At 39.9% G+C, this 18324-nt stretch overlaps 2 protein-coding genes across 2 annotated transcripts in view; one reads left to right on the forward strand and one right to left on the reverse strand.

The window, feature by feature from the left end:
* The window catches only part of pds5a (PDS5 cohesin associated factor A), a 28222-nt gene extending 13380 nt beyond the window's left edge, over window positions 1-14842 (forward strand). Inside the window, exons 12-34 of the mRNA XM_020602136.1 lie at window positions 137-288; window positions 412-525; window positions 786-867; window positions 976-1024; window positions 1148-1287; window positions 1856-1971; window positions 2564-2669; window positions 2783-2943; window positions 3136-3259; window positions 3443-3601; window positions 3830-3898; window positions 4101-4237; window positions 4454-4577; window positions 5013-5217; window positions 6045-6159; window positions 9601-9733; window positions 10520-10639; window positions 10956-11018; window positions 11298-11443; window positions 11533-11620; window positions 11703-11947; window positions 12167-12420; window positions 14466-14842. Of these exons, the coding sequence (XP_020457792.1) occupies window positions 137-288; window positions 412-525; window positions 786-867; window positions 976-1024; window positions 1148-1287; window positions 1856-1971; window positions 2564-2669; window positions 2783-2943; window positions 3136-3259; window positions 3443-3601; window positions 3830-3898; window positions 4101-4237; window positions 4454-4577; window positions 5013-5217; window positions 6045-6159; window positions 9601-9733; window positions 10520-10639; window positions 10956-11018; window positions 11298-11443; window positions 11533-11620; window positions 11703-11947; window positions 12167-12221 (2703 nt within the window). The 3' untranslated portion in view covers window positions 12222-12420; window positions 14466-14842. The remainder of the gene's footprint in view (window positions 1-136; window positions 289-411; window positions 526-785; window positions 868-975; window positions 1025-1147; window positions 1288-1855; window positions 1972-2563; window positions 2670-2782; window positions 2944-3135; window positions 3260-3442; window positions 3602-3829; window positions 3899-4100; window positions 4238-4453; window positions 4578-5012; window positions 5218-6044; window positions 6160-9600; window positions 9734-10519; window positions 10640-10955; window positions 11019-11297; window positions 11444-11532; window positions 11621-11702; window positions 11948-12166; window positions 12421-14465) is intronic.
* A 632-nt stretch (window positions 14843-15474) lies between these two features.
* Window positions 15475-18324, reverse strand: part of ube2kb (ubiquitin-conjugating enzyme E2Kb (UBC1 homolog, yeast)) — a 6985-nt gene continuing 4135 nt past the window's right edge. The window contains exon 7 of the mRNA XM_020602135.1: window positions 15475-17606. Within this exon, the coding sequence (XP_020457791.1) occupies window positions 17532-17606 (75 nt within the window). The 3' untranslated portion in view covers window positions 15475-17531. The remainder of the gene's footprint in view (window positions 17607-18324) is intronic.

An 18324-nucleotide genomic window follows, 5' to 3' on the forward strand; every position in this document is an offset into this window, starting at 1 on the left:
ATATATATATATAAAACGTCCCTCAACAAAAGACTACTGTCCTCATAAGATGAGAATTGTAAATGTCTCTCCTCATCTTATTTTTATTCTGTCCTCCCTGCTCAGTTTTCTCCCCTTCTCACTTTTTCCTCTATAGTGGCGTGTCCGTAAGGAGGCCATGATGGGCCTGGCTCAGCTCTATAAGAAATACTGTCTGCACCATGAGGCAGGGAAGGAATCTGCCGGGAAGATTAGTTGGATCAAAGACAAGCTGCTGCACATATACTATCAGAACAGTATTGATGACAAGTGAGAACATTTCATACTGTACATATCAGCTTCATTGCATGTATGCATAGATGATTTATTAGTACTGTAAAGGAAAACACAGCTGTAACGTAATTCGCTGAAACACTACCGTCCTTTCAACAGGTTGCTAGTAGAGAAGATCTTTGCTCAGTACATGGTCCCTCACAGTCTTGACACAGAGGAGAAGATGAAGTGTCTGTACTACCTGTATGCTTGCCTGGACACAAATGCTGTCAGGTCAGTAAACCTGCAAGAGAAACGCAACCATTTTAGATGCACGTATGTTTGCTATAAACACATTTCTTTAGAAAATAAAACTGCACAATGGCAAGCAAACCCACCCCCATATACAGTATACACAAAATATGAAAAAATAAAAAACACACGAACACTGTAGGTCAACAAAACCAAAGACAGCATTTTGATCATCTTGTGTTCTACTGGCACCTCTCTTCTTGGTAGTTTTTCACTTTCTTTTAATTTCCCTTTGATTTCAGGGCTCTGAATGAGATGTGGAAGTGCCAGAACATGCTACGAGGCCTTGTTAAAGAGCTGCTGGACCTCCACAAGCTGCCAGTGGTGTGTTGCTGATCATACACTTCCATACAAACTGACCATCTCCTCTATGCCTCCTGAAGCAAATGTCCAGCATATCGCTAACATTTTTGTCTCTCTGTCCCCTGACAGTCTGAAGCCAATAACACTGCCATGCTCGGGAAGCTCATGAGTATTGCCAGTAAGTTGGAAACATGCCCACACAAACATCTTTTCAACTCTTGCACTGTGTAATTTCTTTAAAATGGAAGATGTTCTTTCTTGTGAGTGGCATCCTAATCCTTCTTGTGTTTGGTGTTTCCAGAGAACCTGCCAGATGCAGGAAAGGCCCAGGACTTCATGAAGAAGTTCAACCAGGTTCTCGGTGAGGATGAGAAGCTCAGGATCCAGCTGGAGATGCTCATCAGTCCAACCTGCTCCTGTAAACAGGCTGAGATTTGTGTGGTGAGAGGATAGCACGCTTATCCATTTAACATATACAATCACAATCTTCTGTCTCTCTTTAACACATGCACACAAGTGTTAACATTGCTAACATGTCATCCACAAAAACACAATCAGGCTTGATGCACTGCGTTTAGGTTTGAGCATGTGTTACACCCTGTAGTAGCGAAAAATCACTCAGTGCAGCGTTAAATCCCAGAAAACTGGGATTGTTCAAAGAAAGAAGGAAGCTGTTAGATACTGAAAATAGGCCATTCTATCTCTATTGTCAAGGTGCAGTTACCAAAAAAATGTTTGTAAGGTATTAGCAGGAAGTACTGTCTAAATGGCATTAATCCCCATCTAATCAGTACTTGATTAGATCTTGATGTGCTATAACAGAACTATTACAGTCCTATTACAGTTTTGTATGTGCTCAAACTGTGACCACAACTTTAAAGTTAAAGTATGAAGGTAATCTAATTGAAGGTGTAGAAATGCAAATCTTAACATGAACACATATGTCTGTATATGAGCACAAATCCATTAATGTGTGTGTTAATTCTGATGCTTTTTGTACTGTTAACAGAGAGAAATCACTCGGAAGCTGACATTCCCGAAACAGCCCACCAACCCTTTCCTGGAGATGGTCAAGTTCCTGCTAGAGCGCATTGCTCCTGTCCACATTGACTCTGAGGCCATCAGGTCTGAAAAATCCAATGCTTTCAACACACCAAATATTGGCATTTATTTTTGAAATTTCACAGCATATCAAAAATATTAGTCAGCATTATAATCTTAATAAAAATGGATCAATGTCAATTTTAAAATTGAAAGGGATAAAATTAGAAATTGTGACTTTGTAATTTATAAATTCTGTACCATTAAATATAAGTATCTCATTTCACGGTACACCCAAACAGAGGCAAACAGCACTGTTTCCCACTTTTTCAGTGATAAAGAGCTTCATGTACTCTCTGTCTCTGTCATTGTGTAACAGCACAGACAGGCTTTTCTCATTCACTGAGACACCTCGTGGCGGTGTAATGGAACTGCATGCTTCAGGGTGGCCACAGGTTTAACTCTTTGTGCTTTATGGAAAAACACCCAGAGAGAGGAAACACTCATACTGAATAACTTGTAGTGCTTAAGTTACACAGTGTAACAGTTTTTTTGTTTATTACTTGCAAATATGTTGCCCTGTGATATCATAAAGTGGCCCAACTTGCCATTTAATAAACATAGATTTGGATTATTTTATATAAGGATTGTAATAATTCACAGTGTTTTGTTTTAGTGCTCTGGTGAAGCTGCTGAACAAATCAATTGAGGGCACAGCTGATGATGATGAGGAGGGCGTTACGCCTGATACAGCCATCCGCTCAGGCCTGGAACTGCTCAAGGTAAAAGGCACGGACACAGCAAGGAGTCTGCAAGAGCATTTTTTTATTGCTAAATGTGCATGATTTGTAGTAAATGGGTAGGGTTAAATACAAAAACTCTGTTGTCCCTTTAGGTCCTGTCGTTCACCCACCCCACAGCATTCCACTCAGCAGAGACCTATGAGTCTTTGCTCCAGTGTTTGAAGATGGAGGATGACAAAGTCGCCGAGGCAGCCATCCAGATTTTCAGAAACACTGGGCAGAAGATTGAGACAGAGTTACAACAGATAAGATCGTAAGTGATAGATAATGAGAGATACCATTATACTTGGAGCTTAATATGTGCAATGATAACTTCACACTATACACTGTGGGGAAAATAATATCTTTCTAAGGCAGTATTATATCCACCCCAGTCCAGATGTAGACTGAATTAGAGGATACTCTGGTTTGTGTATGTCTTCCTAAAATCCACTGTGTCCATCAGGACTCTGATTCCCATCTTGCATCAGAAAGCTAAGCGGGGCACACCTCACCAGGCCAAGCAGGCTGTCCACTGTATCCATGCCATCTTTAACAACAAGGAAGTGCAGCTTGCACAGATTTTTGAGGTGAATAACCATTTCTTAACTTGTTCACCTGCAAATATCTATCTTGTGTTACAGACAGAAGATATTTATTTTGTTTGTTTTTATTTGTCAGCTTATGTTGTACATTATTATCTGTGTATCTTGATTTATTAAGGTGATGTTATTTTGTGCACATGCTTTTAATATGTCTTTCTTCACCTCCAGCCTCTGTCACGAAGTCTGAATGCAGATGTTCCAGAACAGCTCATCACTCCTCTTGTGTCACTGGGCCACATCTCAATGTTGGCCCCTGATCAGTTTGCTTCACCAATGAAGTCCATTGTGGCTAACTTTATTGTGAAGGACTTGCTCATGAATGACAGAGTACGTGGAGATCAAACTGTACTAAAAGAAACGTGGCCAAATATAATTGTGCACTTTATACACCTGCCTTTGTATTTCTATATTAATGTCATGGAGACTGTTTATAAATTGCTACTTTTATCAAATATATAGCCAGTCGCAAGTAAACAGAGCATTATTGAAATATATTGTTGAAATATAAGCAAAGAAAGGAGCGAGAATGTGAGCCATATTCATGTGTCTCTCCAGTCAGTTGGAAACAAGAACGGGAAGCTGTGGACCACAGATGAGGAAGTCTCTCCTGAGGTTCTAGCGAAGGTAAGAGGCAAACACATTTGTGGCATTGATGTTACTTTAGTTCAGTTGGATGTATCATTAATACTTCACGGAAGAGCATCCGTGGTCTGTTGTCAATGACAAAGATTTGGATTTGTGTTTATTTTTGTACTAAAAACAAGAAGGTATGTTGTAAAGATGTATGGACTTTCTAAACTACTCGATGCTCTTCCTGTTCCCACAGGTGCAGGCCATCAAGCTGCTGGTGCGCTGGTTACTAGGAATGAAGAACAACCAATCCAAGTCAGCAAACTCCACCCTACGTCTGCTCTCAGCCATGCTGGTCAGCGAGGGAGACCTCACAGAGCAGAAGAAGATCAGGTATCGCAAGAATTGAGGGTTACCGTGCTGGGGCATAGGATGCTGTCAAAGGATTAAGGGTTAACATGTCTAACTTTTTTTCAATAAAGTAGTCTCATGGAGATTAAGATGTTTTTTTGCATGAGAGACCTGAACAGCAGGAAACAGAACAGTGATAAATCAGAAAAACAGCCAAGTTGTTGCCATAGTTTTTATTCATGTTTTTTCTTCTTACAGTAAATCAGACATGTCTCGTCTGAGGTTGGCTGCAGGTGGAGCCATTATGAAGTTGGCCCAGGAGCCTTGTTACCATGACATCATCACACCTGAGCAATTTCAGCTCTGCGGCCTTGTTATCAATGTCAGTCTCACCTTTACATCACTTTTCTTACACTTTTTTTTTAACCAAAGACATTTTGAAATGTCAGAGAAAGAAAAGCACTAGAATAAATTCTTAACAAAATGAAGGATGACTTTGGCTTCAGGGTCCTGGTGTTTGTGTGCTTGCTGGGTCACTGTCACACTGTCAGAGAATAGTGCGACACTTGAATAGACCAGAGCCATAGTTAATGTTAATGGTAACACCTGTGTTTTTCTTTCTATGATAAGTCAGATGTCTGCTGTGAAAAACGTCTTAATGTAATAGACACAAATGCGAAATAAGAGCTCCCTTTACACGTCATCAGGCTCAGTTGCAGTGTACTATATGAATAGAAGAAAATATTTCAGTATAAATGATCTTCCTTACTCTCTTGTATGAACTGTATGAAGTGAGTTTCCTCCTTCCTACTTACAGGATGAGTGCTACCAAGTTCGGCAGATCTTTGCTCAGAAGTTACACGTGGCCCTTGTCAAATTGCTGCTGCCCCTGGAGTACCTGGCAGTCTTTGCCCTGTGTGCCAAAGACCCGGTGAAGGAGCGCCGTGCCCACGCCCGACAGTGCCTCCTCAAAAACATCTCCGTCCGCAGAGAGTACATAAAACAAAACCCTCTTGCTCAGGGTCAGTGTTCAACCACTGGATGTTTTCATGTTGAAACTTCATGTGTTATATGCTACTGGTGTCATTTTAGAAAACTCAGCTCAGTTTTTAATGTCTTCTTTATTGGACTACATTGATTATAAAAGATTACATAAGTTTTTATCCAAATTCAGTGCACATTCTGACAAACATTTGGGGAAAAATTTCCATCCACTGCAGAATTTAGGAGTTGGTTCAGTTGGTGCTAATTCTTCATTAAGGTGTAACTATTGCAGAAGAACAGGGCACAGCCAGATGACATAATTAAGAGCGCCAGTCAAATGGCAAATAAATGAAAGCTATGTAGAAAATGTGGCATTTATGTTTGTTTCATGTATTTGTAATTGGAGGAAGGTTACAGTGTCACTGCTTCACACAGATCTGATGTTTTCACCTGCCACTTTTTCAGTGGAGCAGAAGGTTCAGTTGACATTTAAGTCGCACATTTCATGTACGACATAAGGTTGTATTACTACACCTAGGAAAATCTTAACGTACTTTCTTCTTTTTAACCCTGAAGATGTTGACAAATTAGCTACATTGTCCACTTGCTTAAGTTTAGATACATTAGGATGATGGTTTGCTCCAGCCGATTGATTTTAGGTGCTTGATTAGCTGTTTTCATTGCACTTTGTCACATTTTGCTTTTATTAACACACTAACCTTTCCATCTCAGCCACAAAAGGGCAGTTTTATCCATTTTAAAATTAAATCTACTATGCAAAATGTGTAACAGATGAATGGGTCTGAGTAATTTTTGAAGCCGCTGTACCTTCAGACATTAAAATGAGTTTCCTCTCTCCTCTCAGAAAAACTTGTCTCCCTCCTTCCTGAGTATGTCGTGCCCTATATGATCCACCTGCTGGCCCACGACCCAGACTTCACAAAACCACATGAGTATGAACAACTCAAAGACATCAAAGAGTGAGTGTTGATATACTGAGCCTTGGTCTTGTGTCTGTCCCTGAACTGGATGGTAAATCTGAGAATAGGTGGATGGTATATGACGTCACATCACTGTGCGGTGCTGTAGCGGTAACTGCAGATGCATAGGCAGTACTATCACAGGCTTTCAAAATGTGTATAGTCTGTGTCATTTACGGTTGATCACATCAGCCACACTGACAAAGCTTTTACTGAGTATAAAAGTAGTTGTTCCGTCAAAGTGCCCCTCCCCCCAGATCTCATGGAACAGACAAAAGCCAGAACAGCACCCAGTATGACAGAGTGTTGACAGCAAAGTGACACATGTCCACATTAGTCCAGCAAACTCGCAACTCCCTGCCGTGTTTTAACACAAGGGGCTTTATTGGTCGGTGGTGGTGGGGGGGTGGGGCTTGTAGGCATGTACCCTACAACCACGTTGTGATGAGTTGACGTGAGTGGCTTCATTTGGGTTATATTGGGTTATACAGTGGGTACGGAAAGTATTCAGACCCCCTTAAAATTTTCACGCTTTGTTATATTGCAGCCATATGCTAAAATCATTTAAGTTCATTTTTTCCTCATTAATGTACACACAGCACCCCATATTGACAGAAAAACACAGAGTTTTTGACATTTTTGCAGATTTATTAAAAAAAGAAAAACTGAAATATCACATGGTCATAAGTATTCAGACCCTTTGCTCAGTATTTAGTAGAAGCACCCTTTTGAGCCAATACAGTCATGAGTCTTTTTGGGAATGATGCAACAAGTTTTTCACACCTGCATTTGGGGATCCTCTGCCATTCCTCCTTGCAGATCCTCTCCAGTTCTGTCAGGTTGGATGGTAAACGTTGGTCGTCATGTTTAACATGTCATTTTGCTTCAGTGGCATTTTGGTCTGTTTCACCCAGATAGATGAGTCGGTGTGAAAATGTGGGAAAGATGGTCAAAAATGTGATTTAATGTGCTTCTCTTAAAAGCAGTTGTAGGTTTGGTGGTTGAATAAAAATGGGAAGGAGAAAGCTGTGTGACCACACAAAGCAGTTTTGAGTTTTGAGATTCAGTAAATTTGCCACTTCCCCTTTTTTTAACTGTCTTCTTTTTTATGTGGTGTCAAATCTGTGAAAAAGAAAACATTTGTTTGTACATGACCCGGTTGTACTTTTCCTCAGATGCCTGGTAATATCTAACATCTTCAGAATGAATCTAAATGGTAAATCATAATAATGTGGTTTATGATGACATATGAGTGCACTTTTCAAAGTACTCTACATCAGGATATTTCATTCTGACTGACAAGATGTACTTAACATGTACTTACCAAACAAACAAAAACACTATCTTTATAATAATGACCCTCATCAGTCAAATTAAATATTCTTCATATTTTATATTAGAAAACCAGACAGGAAAATGTTGTTTTTACTGCGCCAACCAAACCAGTGCTTTCAGATGAAGACTTTTAAAGTGTAGGTGAAAACTAAAAATCGACAGTATGAATCTTTCATCACAGGAACTCACAGGAATTGCACATTAAATAGTTTATTATTGAAAGAAAAGTGGATGAATAAATCAATTATAAAACAAACACAAGTGAGAATACATGGAGGACTGCAGACTTAATCTAAACGATATCCGGGACTCACCGCTCAGCAGGGAGGGATTTCATTCATGAAGTGCTGGAGGAAGAAATGGGAGGATGTCTGACCTTCGCTCCCATACTTATGTCTGTGACAGGAGGATGTGATATTTCAGTTTTTCTTTTTTTAATAAATCTGCAAAAATGTCAAAAATTCTGTGTTTTTCTGTCAATATGGGGTGCTGTGTGTACATTAATGAGGGAAAAAATGAACTTAAATGATTTTAGCATATGGCTGCAATATAACAAAGAGTGAAAAATTTAAGGGGGTATGAATACTTTCCGTACCCACTGTATATTTGCTGCTAACATAGCCTACTCTACCTTATCACCAAATCTACCACCAGTGTGTTTGTACTGATGGAATAAAAAGCACCATTTAACAACCACAACTAATGAAACCACTTGGCGTGTCGTCATGGTGCATTAATTGTGGCCCACATTCAACAGTGAATAGCAGTGAATGCTCATGCTAACAAGGTAAACAAAAGAGTCTTCTTCCCATGGGCCTCCATGTCGCCCTATCGTGGTCCTGTACATGACTGGTCAACGTAGCACCTTTGCCGGATAATGCCACTGTCCATTGCGGTGAGGTGAAGGTCAAAATAGCATAGAAGGTCACACACAGCTTCAGTTAGAAGCTCAGGCATAGTTCATGCACAATTATAAGGTCTGAAGAGACTCGTGTGAAATCATACAGAAGAAGACAGTCAATTGAGTTTGTGCCTAAACATTTCAGTGGGTAGAGCAGTTGTCTCCCAAACGGAGGGTTGGAGGTTTGAATCTCAGCGCCTGCAGTCCACGAGTCAAAGTGTCCTTGGGCAAGACGCTGAACCCCCAGGTTGCCCCCGATGGTTAGATTACATGAAAATTCACATTCAGAGTAGAACTAAAGTGGCATTCATTACAAAATGATTGGTTAAAACATTTTAAAATGCACCTGCATTGGTTTGCATTTTGTGACTTTCGGTCAAATAAGACTATTTTTCATATATTTTGTCATTGAAGATTTCTTAAAAATATTGTTAAAATATGTTCTTCATTCTTGTAAACACAGTATCATGTATTATCTAGTCTTGTGTATTGTCACACCTCTACTTGCAAAGCCTTTGTGTGGGGCTGGGAGGAGTAGAGTGGGCTAATGTTCCGTTGTGTATTGACCACTTGCGTAGTTAGCTACTGCTACACTGCTGTGCAATTGCAATGAGCCGCAGTGACTTCTGGGTCCTGTTTTGCGATGATCATCCAAGTTCTTTAGTTATGTCACTGGACCTTTGGGAGTGGTTAGCCTGCAATAAGTAGGAAACCGTAACGTTAATTTTAAAGGTAGCGAGCGTTGAATGTTTGTTGCTAGGTTAATCCACAGGACCACAGACATACATTATATTACGTCAATGCACAGGACAGTATGCCTCAATAGCAGGAAGGTCATTTAGTTTTGTTGAAAAAAAATCGCTCCTCGTCATAAGGATGACGTCTCTCATATCTTGTGATTTTCTGTTTATATCTTTTTTCCTAATATCATTTAAGCACAATACAGAATGAAGAGATGGAGTAAAGCACAATACAGACTTTATTCCATCTCTTCATTCTGGTTTTCACTTCCTGCTCTCCATCTGAGTTTCATGCATCATGATAGTCATGTGTTTGCAACCCAGCTATTTTCTTTAAAAAGTCCATTTTTCTGTTTGAGAACATTTTATGCTTTTAAGTTTTAACAATATATGCTAAAAAAAAATACACACATGAACACTAAAGCTGTGACACAGAATGTTTACTGGGTATATGCTTGTGTGTAGGTGTCTGTGGTTCATGCTGGAAGTGCTGATGACAAAGAATGAGAACAACAGTCATGCCTTTCTTAGAAAGATGGTAGAGAACATCAAACAGACTAAGGATGCTCAGTGCCCTGATGATGCAAAGGCCAATGAGGTATACACACACACACACACACACACACACGTGATTGGTACATCTTATGTTATACTGACTGGTGTTTTAGTATTTTGTCCATGCCATTCAGGGTAGGGGGTAGGCTAAATAACAGAAGCAGCTCTCTGTGTAGTGCAGTACAGTTAAACAGTAGCAAAATCGAAAAGGTTGAAAAAAATCGGAACCTTCATGAATATATGGCGTTAGCTGTGATCGAGAATGTGTCTTTGAAACATCACCTTTTTCTTGTCTGCTTTGGCCTAAATTGCTGCATTTATCTGACTTTTACTATGCCTGCTTGTGTGTCCACATGGACTGTACCTCAGTAAAAAAGAAAAACTACAGGAGCTCCATTATTTGTATTAAGCTGCATTAGTTTTAGCTAGGTGGTAATACACTGAGTGTATAAATGTATGCATTAATAAGGAAGCTGAAAACTAAAACCGAAAAAGTGATAAACTGACAAACTTGGTGAAGATTCCAACATAAAAATCATTACCAAAGGCTATTAAACAGACATTTGGTTTTGCCTGCAATTAACATATTAGCACATGGTTGGGTCGTAATGAATCTTCAGAATTTTATGGTAGCTCCAGTGCCACCATCAGAAGAATTGCATTCATATTTAATATGGATCATTTAAGACCAGATGGCTGCGAGGAAGAGTTTAATGTTAACTCTTGTAAAAATTGAGCAAGGAAGCACAAATGATAAGCTAGAGGAGAACAGACTACACTTTGTAATTAGACTTTCCTAACAGTGTATCTTGTGCTGTTGTGGTTACAGAAGCTATATATTGTCTGTGATGTTGCTCTCTTCGTGATCGCCAACAAGAGCACTGCATGCCACCTGGAATCTCCAAAAGAGCCTGTATTGCCTTCCAAGTTCTTCCTCGTACAGGACAAGGCAATGCATATGCACAAACACACAAACACATTGTAGATATTTATCCTTATGAGAATGGAATGATTCCAAAATGACCCCTATTTGAAACATCTCAAATATAGATACACTAATTTCCTTTCCTATTGGAGACAGAAAAAAGTGGCCTTATAACATTAAATGTTTCAAACTCTTCTGAAGAACGACTTGCATCCACTCAGCGATAGACAGATATGGGCACACACTTTGAAGATGAAAGCCAAAAGCATCTTTGTGGTTGCAATATATTGTTTAGCAGTTTATGCTCGTTAAAGTTTTCTGTTGTAATTTCTCTCAGCAGGACTTCAAAAATGACAAAGAGTATCTGTCAGCAGATATGAGACAAATGCTGCTCACCGGAAAGGTAAATACAAAAACCTTAGGCTTTCATAGCCACTGTAAATACATACACTGTTTTTTTATTGGAGTACAGTATGGTGTGGTGCTGTATGGTGTGAAAATTAATTTTGCTTATACAGGTATGCTTGTGAGAACTACATGTAGCAACGTGAACAGAGATTTGAGTGACGTATTGAAGCTGAATGATTATGGATTAATTTTACAAACGCTAATATAATATGTGGATCTGACTTATCAAATATAAACAACTAGATGCAGAAACTCCTTCCCTCCTTTTATGTAGCCTAAACCAGCACCAGTGTTAGGGGCTGTGAACAAGCCTCTGACAGTACCAGGGAGAAGGGTCTTCCCCAAGACCACCGCAGCCTCAGACACAGCCAGCAATACCAGCACCTCTCCCCTGAGCTCCTCCTCCATCAACAAGAACAGGTAATCAAACACACAGTACACTCTCGCACATACTCACTTTGAGAAAATAATGCTTTCTTCAGCCGAGTGGTTTTTAAAATGTCTTGTAGTAACAGCAACACTGCCACTGAGACATCAGAGAGCCAAGCACAGGAAAACAACGAGAACCCAGTTATCAAGAATGATGAGGGGAAGAAGGTAAGCTCAGGGAGGAGAACCAGATGTCGACTGGAACTACATGCAAAGCAGCTTCAAGCAATATCTTCTCGCTGTCCTTCAGGAGGAGTCGAGTCAGAATGTTACCCCTGACTCGGGGACAGATGCGTCACCTGTCAAAAGACGTGGCCGTCCACCGAGAACAGCTGCTGGAGCTGAGAAGGATGGAGCAGCAGCACCAACGGGGGGTGGAACTGGCAGAGGCAGGAAGAGGGCAGCTGACCCCAACTCGTCTGCAGAACCAATCAAGGTGTCAAAACAGCAGCAGCAGAACGATGAAGGGACAAAGAGACAGATTGACTTGCAAAGGTAAGAGTGGAGAAAGGAGCTGAGGACAGAGAAAAGGCACAACCACTTCAAGCTGGAATCACAGCTTGGTCTCACTGGCAGAGAAATAATGAGCAAGAGGAAACTGACATGCAAAAGGAAAAGCTAGTTACATAGTTTGTCTCTTAACAATAGTTAGTGAATCTACCCTAAACCTGAGATATCATAGGAATCCTACTGTCCTTTAACTCTTTTTCTCAGCAGGTGGCCACTTGTGAGCAAACAGAAAGGAAAAAGTGAGACAGAGGGAGCCTGAAGAGGAGACAGGGAGAGCTATAGAGACAGTTGCCCTCCTCCTGGGTGTTGTGGGCACACACAGAGATACACACAAGAATCTGTGCAGCCTGGTCCCTGGTCCAACATATATAGCCAGGGACATACTGAGCCTACAAGGAGGAGGGTTCCCTCTGGCAGACAGGGAGCACAGCAGTGGAGAGAAGGCAGGTGGACCGACAGTGAGTTGTTTAGTCCAAGATGTCTGTAAACACAGTGCAGGACCAGAACTGTCTAGATTTTGCATCTTGCTTGAGTTTGTCTCCTAAAGAAATAGTTCAGTGCGTCTGCAGGGCCTTAAAATGCATTAAAAGTTCATAAATCAATTTAGGAAAATTAAGGCCATTAAGAAGTGTTTAAAAATTAGAAGTATTATATTTGTAACTGTTTTTTTATGTGAAGAGCCTATTTGTCCAAAGTTTCATTGCTAAAGGTCAGTGCAAATTTAATTCATAGTAAACTGAATATCTTTTCGAACTGTTGGTTGGACAAAACAAGACCTTAAGATGTTTGAGGATGTCACCTTGTGCTCTGTGCTTGGCATTTTCACTCAACATTTTCAATGTTTTATGGAGTAAATAATCAGCAGATTAACTGATTATAAAAATAATTGTTACTTCTGTAGCTCAGTCTTTGCTCTGACTTTATGGGAGTAGAGTGCCACATCATTGCATCTGAAAGCTACAGACTGAATACATTGGACATGCAGTCAGTGATGTAGTTGTTTTTGGCACAAGATTTTACTTAAGGTTCCAGGACTAAATAGCTGTTTCCTTTTATAAATGTATACCAAGTGGTTTGCAGTAGTCATTGCACACAAACATAGGAGATTATTAGATTGATAATTAACTTGCAGTATATTGTTTATTGGTCAAAAAAGGTTTTTTTTTTTCCTCTTTTAGTTTCCACAGACATAAAAGTAGACTAATTTTAAGGAAATTAAAATGCGATCTTCAGTCAACAGCCACATATTTTGTGGTGGAATTTCTAAAATGATTCAAAGCAGGTGGTACAGAGTATGCAGGAGAGTGAGCCCAAGTTTAATTTGTCATATGTTCTTGTGAGGCCATGATTCGACGGAGCATGTTTTAGCTGCTGGGAGCGGCTTTTTAACACTGTTTTCAATGACAGTGAGGCGTTTTGCTCACTGGTTTTGTGTTGTTGAGTGCCTCGCATTTTTCAGCTTCATGTGTCCCATGTTTTTTTTTTTTTCCTCCATTGTTCGGTCCAGTGGATTGAGAAGCAAGCACTCTGTGATGGTGACCTGAAATATGGGCTAGAGTTGACCTATTGTAAACCAATGCTCAGTCACTCGGTCCAACCGATGGACTCAGTTTAGTTAAAGGCTACTGGTGATGCGAATGATTGCCCCCGACTTAAAATAAACCCCGAGGTGACCATCATCTATGAGAAACTCCTGGACCTGCCGGCGGCACTTTGGCTCATGTACCCATGTGGATCATCTTTCCACTTTGTCCAGTATTTGAGAGAAGCCTCTCATCAGAGCCATAGAAAGTGCCCTCCCTCTGTCTGTTTTTATGCTTAGATAATGGGCTAAGTTAGATAAGATAATAGTAGTATACATTCTTTATGTTTAGATGAATTATGAGTGTTTATATAAATGTTTAAATAGCGGTTAGGCTAGAACAGTTACTCAGTGATTGCCTAGTAACAATAAAAAGTGCCAAGATTGTCTTTTTTTTTTTTTTTAAATTGTAGGCTTCAACAAAAAAGGCAGTGTGGTGTGCCTCACATTTTGTAACCTGTAAAATGTGCTCTGTCTGAGCACGACCTTGTGCTTCTCTATCATAGCCAGTAATATAACATTCCATAGCTGAGCTCAACACAAAGATAAGAGAGAAGACCAAGGACATCTCTCTCCCTGCTGTAGCTTCATGTTGTGGGAATGTTAGTTCTTCTGCCTTTCTAATATCAGTGTAAAACATTAGGCTCACTTCAGCAGAAATAACAAGGCACCTCATTTTGGATGAGCACACCCAGGTTATATACAGTGAGACTACGTGTTAACATAATGCATCAAATACATGAATCAGTGACTGATTTATTTTAACTTCATAATCATTGTGTGACTGCAATCCACAGTGAATTTATTGTGGCAGTCAAAGTAAGAAATCAGGTAGATGTAGATTTTCCACAACATATTTACATCAGTGTGAGGCACTTGTGGTTATAGAAATGGGCTGACAGTCTGAACTTTGTCTTTCAGGTAAAAAGGAAACCAATGGAGATGAAAACAAGACTGGAGAGAATAGGCCAGACTCTTCCTCAAACCTTCCCATCCCCTGTGTACACGCTCCTCTGACTTTTAAAGCTTTCCTGGACACATGGACCTTTCTTAAAACACACACATTGCAATATACACACATGCACCCACATACCACTTACATCCTAGAAGGTTTTAAACACCTTGTAGTCATGAAGCTCATTGTATGTAGATCTTACTCAAAAAACATGTTATTTTTTCCTTTGTGTTTGTTGCTCTTTGCTTCTTTTGTGGAGCCATTTTTAAGAAAAAACAGGATGGACATTTTCCAAAATTTTAATCTGGTTATGATTGTTGCTTATTAAATTCCCTGGGGAAAATCCTGCTGTATGTCTCCTGACTTCTTCCTCCTTGTCTTGTATGGTTTTTTTTTTTTTTTTTTTTTTTTACTTTGCACCAGTTTTATTTAACACACTAATATTTTGAAAATGGCCATATGTAACTTCCCTGTTAATATCAACGACACTTAAAAACTGCAATAAATGGCTCAAAATGGGGACAGCTGTGCATTTAATAAACGAGCCAGATAGAAAATATTGGTGGGTTCTTAACTGCTACCTGTAATATTTCAAAACCTTGATTTCTTCACGTTGTGTTAATGGACAAGTTTTAGCTTTAAGTCATTTCTGGGTAATGTCTTCCAGGCTATGTTTGCTCCTCGCCTTGACTGGTCAGGGGCTCTGACATTGAGCTGGGTTTTAATATCTTTTTTGGTACAGTACTTCACTTTGGAATGCATAAATGATATATTACTATTTCAACATGCGCAGGTTTTGGTTAATCTTTAAAATATTTTTGGTACTTTTTCTTTTTAAACATCAAGTGAATGAACACCTTGCAGGTCATATTTCATTTTCTGTCTCCAGAAAACAAATACCTTTAGTTGTATGTCTTGACATGTTTTGAGGTGCAATGCTTTCAGAAAACAAGGTGAGCAAATTTAAATTTTCACTTTTTTTTTTTTTTAATCAAAGAAACATGACACTGTCACAATAAATAACCATGCTTTTTATACCGCTGATGCTTCCAAGGAAACGGAAGAGGAAAACAAGTCCATTCAAATGGAGAAACTCAGATTCAAACAGCCCCTTTTTATGCTCTGTTGTCGTGCAATATTGTACATAGTGAGAACACCAGGAGAGATGGGGAGAAAGGGGGCTTTGTCCTTTTCTTATAGTACACAGATCCAGCCATCAATGGTGAACTCTAGTGATAACAAGACTGCTCTTAACAAGAACAAGGTTATTTACAAATACAAGTTATTTGGCTCTAGTTGGAAACCATTCACTGTTGTCAGAGGAGATTGCACAACAACTTGGTGTAGTACTGTAACATGCCGCTGTTGGTAGGGACTGAGCTGGAGGGCAAGCAAAAGATAGTTTAAAAAAACAAAAACAAAGGTCATGTGTGAGGATGTATCAACATCCCACTTATATATATATGCTAAGCACTTGTTTACAGTTCATGTACCTCAAACTGAAATTTGTGAAAACACTGCAGGCCTGTTATCTGCTTCATAAAGTAAGAGAGGAGTTCCAGCCTCTTTCATTACATAAGACATCATTTGAAGACCTCAATGAGCATTGTATTTGGCTGTGTAAAGCATGCTTGGACATATAAATGTGTATATATGGCCAGAGCGCTGACTGGGTACTGCTGGGCTGGGTCAGTGATTAGCGATAAATCTCCCCCTCAAGACTGAGAGGGCGACCCGTAATCCGTGGCTGAACATAACATGACTGTGGATGAAACACAGGACCTTTAAAAACAAAAACAAAAAAAACAGCACTTCAACTCAAATTCTTAATCACATTCAGAAAAATGCCCGTTTCTTCTCGAGGTGTATGCCAGATGAATCTGTTCAGAGCAAAAGTAAACATTTTCCAGCAACATCCTCATGAGATGAACAGAAAAGGCTTTGGTTCCCTACATATTTCAAGCCAAACTGGGTGCTTGAGTGGCTTGCTGAGCAGAGGATCCAGGCATCTCCTTCCACACATTAAAGTCTTGTTCCACAACGCTGAAGGGATGTTAAAGATGCACAGATGATAAAAGACACAAGGTTGGATTGTGGTGCGTCATGTAATGACCTTCAGGGGCCTGAGCTGCCACCTGCTGTGCCATTAGACCCGAGATAATGGGCTGTACCACCCTTAAGCAACAGGACATTCAGGGGGATTTCTTGTGGGTCACAAAAGCATAAAAAGATTTCTCTTCCATAGAGTTGTAAACTAGACAGTTTATATTTAAAATAACTTTTTACAATGCCATGAAAGAAAAAAGATATCCCCACTGTATTTTCAAATGTACACCCATCTATTTACAGATAACGTCTTTCTGCTGTGCATGTGTGCAGATGTCGAAGAATATCTGTGATTTTCCTACAGTACATTCAGAAAGAAAACCTGTACATCCAAACCTCTGTAGATGATTGAAGCATCTATGTCAAACTGCTCAGGAAAAAAATCTGTTGCACTGCTCATGCAGATCACTATCCAGTCAAGTAAATTTCATCCAGCTGGACCATTACAATATTAAGAGTCCATAAAAGAGAACAATCTGACACAAGGTCCGACTGGCTGCTGAAGGAGTAAATGGCGATGTATTGTGGGAGTAGTATGCAGGACCTCCTTTACATTTTACCATGGAAAATCCATCCGTTATTTGATTCTTCGCAATATTAAGGAACTCAATCTTGTAGAAAACATACAGCCAATGTGACTGAAGGGCATGGGAGGCAAGATGTATGACTAAGAATTTTCTGGGCTTACAATCAACATAATGGAGAGATGGGATCAGAGGTAACAGGATGGTGTGCATATTAGCAACTGTGGTGCTACCGGTTTTGAGTTTGTAGCATACAGAGGTGTTACAAAAGAAGGCTCAGACTGCTGTGGTGGATGAGGTGCTGTCTGTGTAAAAAAAAAGGCAAAGGTGGAATGGTGCCGGTGGGTGGGAGCTGATGCTATGATGAAGTGGGGGGTTGGGATCCTCACACCTGGCTGGGTTTCAGTTGCTGAGAAGCAGCTCTGTTGCTGTTTCCACATCCCATGATTTTGAAGACAATGCTGCTATTACTGCATTCTGTATGGGAGGGGGAAGAGTATTTTTAAAAATGATTGTAATATAGATGTCATTTTGGAATATCAGATTAATAAAGACTGATAGTTGTATGTTCTTATGAACATCAAATACAGTCAGGGAAAAAATTATTTGAACCCCAGCTGATTTTGTAAGTTTGCCCACTAACAAAGAAATGATCAGTGTTCAATTTCAATGGTAGGTTTATGTGAACAGTGAGAGACACAACAATAACAAAAAAATCCAGAGAAATGCATTACAAAAAAAGTTGTACATTAATTTGCATTTTCATGAATGAAATATGTATTTCAGCCCCTATCATTCAGCAAGATCTCTGGCTCCCAGGTGTATTTTATACAGGTAAGGAGCTGACATTGGGAGCCCTCTCAGCTCGTTACCTGTATAAAAGAGACCTGTCCACAGAAGCAATCAATCAATCAATCCAGATTCCAAACTCTTCACCATGGCCAAGACCAAAGAGCTTTCCAAGGATGTCAGGGACAAGATTGTGGACCTACACAAGGCTGGAATGGGCTACAAGACCATCGCCAAGCAGCTGGGTGAGAAGCTGACAACAGTTGGCGCGATTATTCGCAAATGGAAGAAACATAAATTAACTGCCAATCTCCCTCAGTCTGGAGCTCCTTGCAAGATCTCACCTCGTGGAGTTTCAATGATAATGAGAACGGTGAGGAATCAGCCCAGAACTACTCAGGAGGAA

The sequence above is a fragment of the Monopterus albus genome, unplaced genomic scaffold, assembly GCF_001952655.1.
Source record: "Monopterus albus unplaced genomic scaffold, M_albus_1.0 scaffold54.1, whole genome shotgun sequence".
Taxonomy (NCBI): Eukaryota; Metazoa; Chordata; class Actinopteri; order Synbranchiformes; family Synbranchidae; genus Monopterus; species Monopterus albus.